The 8,621-nt window shown below is 40.2% G+C and overlaps 1 protein-coding gene across 1 annotated transcript in view; it reads left to right on the plus strand.

The window, feature by feature from the left end:
* The window catches only part of LOC104957125 (SPRY domain-containing SOCS box protein 4-like), a 14,122-nt gene extending 6,290 nt beyond the window's left edge, over positions 1-7,832 (plus strand). Inside the window, exons 3-4 of the mRNA XM_010784738.1 lie at positions 7,410-7,559; positions 7,664-7,832. Of these exons, the coding sequence (XP_010783040.1) occupies positions 7,410-7,559; positions 7,664-7,832 (319 nt within the window). The remainder of the gene's footprint in view (positions 1-7,409; positions 7,560-7,663) is intronic.
* The last annotated feature ends 789 nt before the right edge of the window (positions 7,833-8,621 follow it).

Below are 8,621 nucleotides of genomic sequence, written 5' to 3' on the forward strand. Positions count from 1 at the left end.
GGGGTGACGTTATTGAGACATGTTATTTAGTGGAGACCGACCTCTCTTGAGAGACGAGGTATCAAGAGAACCTTATTTTGGTGCAACATGTAAAATTGTGAATATATGTAGACAAGTTATAAAATAATAAAATATAAGGTATACAGTAAAAATAAATATATATATAACATATGTATATTTATAGATGTACATATAAAAGGAAAGTTGTGTAGATAAAATAAAATAAGAGAAAGCATGAAGAACAAATAAACATCAAGACAAAATAACATTTTACGGAACAGAAAATACGACGACTGTTTTCGTTAAAGGGTTTAACCCTAGTTATTTCATGGTAGAATAGAATAGAATTGAATTTTACATAGATGTTCTTTATATTTGTGTAAAGAGGTGTGAATTGTGTCCACGTGTACGCGAAGTAGCAGTCGGCCACTGACGTCCGGTCGCCTCCGTCAGAACCAAGTGAAAAACAAAAAAATATACGTTCTCTACTACGTTAACAAAGTTAAATAACTATAAAGAAAGCTCTCGGTCTTTATAGGTCACTCCCTAACCGTGTTCAGACTTAGTAATGAAGAAGACGAAAAATTAAAAGAGTACGAGCTAATTCAAATTTACAATTACAAGACACTCGGGGACACCACGAGTCATCTCTCCCACACCGACAAGACAGGACACGATTGTAACCGGGGAACTATGTCATTGGAGTCCCGTGGACCAGTTCCTGCCCACTGCAATAACTCTGTACAATAAATCACCTCTTGCTGGAAGAGAACTCTCTGCTCCATAGTTTCTCTTGAATATAACCACTTTGTACATTTAACACATACTGTATATAATCTGTTCAATATTTTATATTTTATATTCCATATGTCATATATTTATTTATAGATATATTTGTACATATAATATCTACATGTATATTTTCCATTTCAACACATCTATTTTATTTTATTCTCTTTCTATTCTTGTTTATTTGTAGTTTTGTTTTATTGTAAAATGCCTTGTCTTTTATGCTGCTGCAACAAAAGCAATTTCCCAAATTGGGATCAATAAAGTACCATCTTATCTTATCTTAACTTAAAATGTATCTACAAGAAATATAAACACATTTCTCCACACTTAACACAGGTGCACATGCGCTTCATCGTCAGCCGGTGACTGCAGGCCAGCGGAGGCAGTCTTGGTTCACTTTTTGTTTTTTTATATGCAAGAGATGATGCAATTGTTTCAATTTATTGATATTTCTTTCGAGAGCCAGAAATATCCAGTGAGGGATTGGCACAAGTCTGAATCATTACTTCTTCTGCTTTTTAATTTTCTCATGCTCGATTAAGTTTAAATGTTAATGTTCTGTGAGCCCCTGTGGTGCTCAGTAGAGAGGGTGTGGCTGTTCTGTCCTGTGCTAACATTGGCCCCTTGATACAGTAACCTCAGGNCGGGAAGAAAAGCAATGTGGAGCGGCACCTCACCACTTCACAAGGAGTTTAACCGTGACACTTTTCGAAATCCCGTTTGTGTCCCCCCACTTTACAAATAGGCCTATGTTTATTATAATTTTTTAACGCAAGCCGTCATCGCCACGGAGGAGCACACAGCCTCTGTGAGCGAGCAAGACAGAGAGAGAGAGCGAGAGAGCTAGAGAGAGCACACATTTATCTATTTAATATAGCCTAGGTGTAAAAAATAAAGTAAGACATCATTCCAATGTGTGCTATAGGACAGTAAAACAAAAATAAAAAAGTTTAAAAGGGGAGTGATTAGTAAAATATGCATAAATAAAAAGAAAGAATGCTAACTAGGTAACATAAGATAAGAATAAACAAGTTTAAATGATTTGGTTGTGATCATATTCTAAAGATGTTTGGATTATTGAAAAGTATACAGCTCCCTTTCATCTGAGTGTTGAGACTGAGAGCTGTATCCATAAATTTATTTTGTGCTCAAAGTGCACCAGATTGATGCTTTTCACTTCAACATTTTTAAAAAGACCTTCCCGGGGGTGCACTAAAAAAGAGGAGTAAAAGTAGCTCAAGACTTGTTTTATTTTTTGAAAGTAGCTCTCATCCTAAAAAAGGTTGGAGACCCCTGTTATAGAACGATACATTTGACAATGTTAAGCTTGGCCTACCATTTTATTGGAGCGATGAGGAACAGGTGGGGCTTGAAAAGGCCCACCTGTTCAAAATGGGGAATGACAGAAAAAGTTTGAGAACCACTGCGTTAATCCGAGTTGAACTTTTACTTCTGACACCAAATGTAGCGTCTCGCTACAGGAACACAGGGAGGCTTAGTTTGTCCTTTATCCGGGAGTTTATTGTACAGATCACAGGTCACTGTTGGCCATAACCATGCCAAAACATTCCTCTAACCCTGTCGTATTCTCACACTCCGTCACACTCCGTCACACTCCGTCACGTCTCCCGCTAGCTCTCTCCTAGCTTCCCGCGTCCCTCTCGCCAGGAACCTCGCTCTTCCAGCCCCAACCAACCAGACAACACTCTCCCACCCAAACCCACAGCTACAGGTCACAAGAACCGTCCATCAAAACAGTGGCACGTTCACTGACACTCTGTAAAATGTAAACAAACTCTAAACAACAAACATCAACATTATAACCAGTCCGTTACAGTACGTTTATAAGATAGCTAGCTAGCTACATTTTCTCTTACTCCTATTAGCTATAGCCAATATTTTCAAAAAGATTTACTCATAGGCTACTGTTACAGACTATTACATCTCGTAATCATCTGTTACATTGTCATCCTCACTGACTAGCAGAGGCACTTTATTTTGTATTCTACATATCAATATGAAAGTTTTCCTTTGATGGGTTTGAATTAGCCCTTTGGTTAATTCATGCCGAAATAGAATACGCTGTTTCTTAACACAACAACGCTTTCATTTTAGCAGAGTGTCAGATTGAACATACAAACACACCCATAAATACCTGTCAGTTACATTTAAAGATTCTAAATATTCCTAGTTTAGTCCTGTTACGACGTATGTGAATGACAGCTTCTGACACGAAGTAAACATTGACCCAAGCTTTCACCAAGCAACCCAAACGGAGCGTTTCAGACAATGCTGTATAGATACTATGAGAAAAATGTATACTTTACTGCTTGTAACAACCGTAAATACAAGTATGAATCTGAAAATTAGCATGATTTCACTCCTATGCAAGATTCTGAATAAACGACGTTCAATCGTATATATCATCAATCATATACTGTGGTATTCCTACTTTTACTGAAGTAAAAGAGCTGCGTATTTCTTCCAAAAGTGGACTTTTACTTGTAACAGAGTAAAAATACTACTTTTACATAAATAAAACACGAGTAGCATAATTTTCCATCTCTGGATGATTTGTAGGCAAACATCGCTCACAGAACTTTATTTTCAATCCTGATCTCCGAAAACACCAAATGTGTTTGGCTACAATTTGGGTAAATGTTTACAGAATACAAAAGGCATCTGCAACCTTTCCACCTGATTGAAAAATGCAGCCATTAATCACACGGAGCCATCATGTGGCTTCGATGAAGATCTGGAAGAAGCCGACATGTCAGCCTGCATAGAATATGATGAGTTTATGAACTGTAAAGCTAGAGTCATCTGTAAATGATCAAGTAAACATTCACCATTTCCTCTCGTGAACAAGAGGAAAGCCTCTCCTGCTTTTAATCATAGATGTTGTGCAGATGCACAACAGTGAGCGGAAGGGAGTGTATGCGAGTTGCAGATATTGACTGTGACAGTATTCATGTTGATTCTCAAAGGATCACAACATACGAACATTAAATTGGATGTGAAATCCCATGCAAACACTTAAAGTGACCAACAAGGTTAGTGGCTGCATGCAGAGCAGCTCGAGGCGGACTGTTACTGCAATCAGCTTTTAGCTCTGGGACTGGAGCTCTGATTCATGTTTAGTCAGCATGACTCAATTCTTGTGTCATTAACTTAACAGTCGGAGCTGTTGGAGATGATTTAATAATGACTGTAGGTTTGTCTGGAACAGTACGAGTATTGTGTCAGTGATGCACTCTGTAGTAGAGAGGCTGCATCATGTTCCATTTTCACAACCATTCAACAAAGGAGTTGGAAGAAAATCAATGCATCTTAAGTGGTAGAATTTTCATTTAAAATAGTATGTAAGTACATTTGATTAACTTACAGTAAGTACTATGCTGGGTTTGTGTTTTTGTCATGTTTTAAACCTTTTATAGTATTTTTTTTAATTGTAAGTTGTCTTTGGGTGTTGTGAAAGACGCCTCCAAATAATGTAATCTATTATTTATGGCCCACAGATAAGAGTATTGCAATATTTATATTTTTGGCAAAATCACAAACTGTGGCAAAGAACTTCATTAAAGTTATTCTGAATTGCATGCACACAAAAACTTGAACTATGCACACAATTCAGAAAACTTGAAGGTCATTCATCAACAAGGAGACTCTAGACAGCCAACTCCATTGTTTTCACTCAAAAGGAATTAATAAATAAACCTGGACTAAATCTTAAGGAGAGCTACTTGAATATGATTTCAAAGTCTATTTTTAGTTTAAGTAAGAAGTTTAATTGTCTGCTTTGTTTAACTTCTACTCCTTCAGAGGCAAATACGTTACATTTAATTGATAACTTAAGTTACTTTGAAGATTCAGATAATAAAACAAAATGTACCACAAGATAAATGATGTTGTACTGTTATAGTTGAAGTTAAAACATTTACAAGCTACCAAGCGGCATAGTAATTACTTAAAATGGTGTATATGTTTACCTATGTGTCTATGTTTATGTTTATGTTTTGTAAAAGGTAAATTGATAAAGCATTAATGCACCATTATAATCCTTAGTTTCATCACCAATTTTCACCAATCTGGATAATGAGTGTTGTTTGGAGAGGGTACTTTAAGTATATTAGGATGGCAATACTTTGGTATTTTCTAAAGAGTATTTGACTGTAGTATTACTTAATGGACCTAGACAATCTGTATATTTTTTCCACCATTTGTTTCTAGTTTCTTACAGATAAAATAAATGATGAATGTTTAAATATCACAGTGCTGTAGATTTAACTCCAGCATAAAATGTGCTCCACTTCCACCAGCTGTGAAATTCAAATTATACTTACATGTGTGAAAGCATTAGTCACTTTCAATAATATATAATACGGTATAAGGTGAGAGATCACAAAAATGTGAAAATCTCAAAGGAAATGTTTGCGAGTGCGCAAAATGAATAAGAAGAAGCAACTAAAAAATACAAAAAGAGTCATAAATATAACTTATATAATGTATTTGAAAATATGTTTAAATATAAACATAATAAACATACAAGTAATATCGCTCATGTATGGCCTGGGTTCATTCCACCCTGTAAGTAATAATGTAAATAATTTAGCTTCTAATACTTTTTTAGTGCAACATGCAATAGAGTATTTTTGACAGGACGATATTGCTATCTTCACTTAAAGGATAGGAATTCTCCCACTACCACATCCTGTTCTGCTGTCAAACATTGTTCAAATGCACAGTACTTTATTTTCAATTCCATTCTGAAAAAACATTCAATCTAATGTGTATAAAATGACGCACGACATTTCCATTTGACTGAATGGTGCAGCCATAAATGAAAAAAGGGCATTGGCCATTATTTCTTCAAGGGAAATCTGAGAGAAGCTAATACAGCATATAAACGATCTGACTGTGTTATACAAGGAGTGTAATAACAGTAAAGTTAAAGGGCCATCTGTATGTGAGGAGCTTTAATAATGAAAGGCCGTGCTGAGGATGTGGAGGTCTCAGCAGGGAGCTGTCACACTATCTGACTCACAACGGTGCGTTTAAATGCATGAGAGCTCAGCTCATAACATGGTTACTGAAGTAACCTCCCCACATGTAAACAATACAACTCTGTTAGAAATAACTCAGTTAAGCTTGTGCTTTTCCAGTGTGGGTGAGTCTGGCTTTGAAGGATATTAAAGGGCTTACTGATGCACGAAAACATATTACCTTCGCACACTAACAAGCCACATTTCTGGGCTGTGATGTGGTGGGCAGGCACAACCGATAGACATTCTCTTTAATTAGTTTTAGCGAGAAATCAGTTGTGGAGGAAGTATTCAGACCTCTTACCTAAGTACGACAAATATTTATACCACATTTGGCTACAAGTGAAAATCTTGCATTAAAAAGGTTGCTGGAGTATTTCAGTGTAATTTGAAAAATAAACAAAGTGGTTAAAGTAGAAAAAGTTCCCTGTGACTGTTATACAATTGTATACGATTAGATTATACTAACTCATGCCTTAATATCAGGATGATATTGTTTTATTAGTTCACGTATTATAATATATCTATTTGATAATTTATAAGGATTTTCATTATCGATTAATCTGCTGATTATTTTCTACATTAAATGTTTTCATTTTTGTAAGAAATAGTGAAAAAGGATACACAGCAAGTTTGTTTTAATCCAAACCTCAAAGTAAAGGTTATTCAATTATTTCAAAGGAAAAACAGTAGAGTTTGAAAAACGACTGAAGCCTTCAAAATAGTAATGAATTAGTGTTTGGCTAATCCACTACTAGTTTCAGCTCTATTTATACATTTTGTATATGCATTTTGAGCAAAACTCTTAACTCTTAAACTGTCAGAAAATGTACTGGTATAGAAAAAAAAGGAAATATGTAATAAAATAACAAGTGCTCTAAATGTGTATCAAAGTGGGCAGTATACTTAGTGAACACTCATCTGGTGACAAAAGAAAACTGATGTTGACAGCTCATTCCGAATAACAAGGTAATACCCCCCACCCCCCATCCTGGGCTCATAGGCACATCAATCACTACAAACTCCTGATGTACAAATATAAATAAAATACATTTTAAATTCTTTACATGGCAAAGAATAACAATGAAATGTATTCAATAGTATGCACAAAAGAAAAGAGGCTGCATTCCTACATGAATAAATGATCATGCTGATGAGATCCCTCGTTATATATTCTCCCTTTTATGTTATGGAGAGAAGTGAACAGGCAGGAGACATGGACAAGCATAGGCGAGCATTATAGGCGAGGCAGGTAACATGGACATGGAAAGACGACGAACTGAGGTTACCTACTGTAACCCCAGTTTCTATGAGTAAATGGCACAGCCCTCTAAGGCTATCGCTATTGGGTAATCCCCCTGCGCCCCCGCGCAGCACTGAAACACTTGTAGTCCACGCCCATCCGCAAGGTGGGCCCCACCCTCGGGCCTCCTTCCGGTATAAATAGGAAGGAGGCCCGGCAATCTGCTCCCTCTTTTTTTCAGCAAACCAGCACAGTTACTGAAGCACAGCAATTGAGAATCATCATGAGCAACAACTGCGTCCGTGATTGTCCCTCATGTGGCTCTGGGACAGGAAGCGGACAGCGGACACTCTTGCTGCTGTGGCCGAGGAGGACGATTGGCCCGTCCAGGCTTACGAGCGGACGGGGCCTCGTGTCCCTGGGGCAGAGTGCCGGGCAGGAGTCCGAAGCAACTCCTGCCCCGCCTCCCTCCACGGTTCACCGTTCGGTTCTCCCCTCCCTCCTCTCCCCCGGACGGGGGAGAAAGAGTCGGAGCAGGGTGCCAGCTTGGCGGCCGAACATGCTTTCCCCCTCTCCGTCACCACAGCGCGGCGGCGTCTGTTACGGAGACGGCCAGAAAAGTGCTACTGGACGCTCCAATCAGCCCGGACGGGCTGTTCGGATCCCAGTTCCACGCCATGGTGGAGTCCATGAAGATGGCCGCGGAACAGGTGGACGGCATTCGCCAACATGTACAGCTGGCTCCAGTCGGCTGAGCTGCCACAGCGGCACCAACGCCCGCAGCAGCCGCGGAGTCCACGCCGGTCACAGGAGGCCGCAAGCGGAGAGACGCCCACAGCAACCGCCCCGGCGGCCGCAGGGGCTCCGTCCCACGTCTTCGCTCCCCCGCCACCCCAGAGACAGGGTCTCCCGGCGGCGAGTCAAAGGGGAGTGAGGCTCCCCCGCTCCTGGTCTGCTCCGCGAGAGCCTCCGAGGAAGCGGAGCCGGTAAGTAAGCCGGCTGCCACTAATCTGTTGATTAAGTAGACAGCAGGGCTCCCTGCAGAAGCCTGCTGGTTTTAACCTATCGGTTAATAAACCTGCAGAGCTCGCGGCATTCCCCTGTCCGAGATACGCCTCCTACACACGGTCATAATAACCCATGAGCGCCGGTATAACGCCTCATGTGGACAGCACTGCACACACCTCCACTCAGCCGGAGTGAAACGCAGCGTGTGGAGGTTTCCTCGCAGCCCTTTCGCCTCACGGGCAGCGGCGGCGAGGGCAATGGCGTGGCTCATCGCCATGACGACCATTACAGCACATCACAGAGAAGCCAGAACGGGGGAATGAACAGTATTCCAAGCTGAGTGCCCCCAGCGGAAGTGCCCGCAGCGCCACGGCGCCAGGGCTCGCTGCAGAAGCCTGCTGGTTTTAACCTATCGGTTAATTAACTGCAGAGCTCGCTAATTAAGCCGGCTGCCACTAATCTGTTGATTACCTGCAGAGCTCGCGCCATTCCTCTGTCCGAGATACGCCTCCTACACACGGTCATAATAAACGCAT

The sequence above is a fragment of the Notothenia coriiceps genome, unplaced genomic scaffold (genome assembly GCF_000735185.1).
Source record: "Notothenia coriiceps isolate Sejong01 unplaced genomic scaffold, NC01 NC01_scaffold00026424, whole genome shotgun sequence".
Taxonomy (NCBI): domain Eukaryota; kingdom Metazoa; phylum Chordata; class Actinopteri; order Perciformes; family Nototheniidae; genus Notothenia; species Notothenia coriiceps.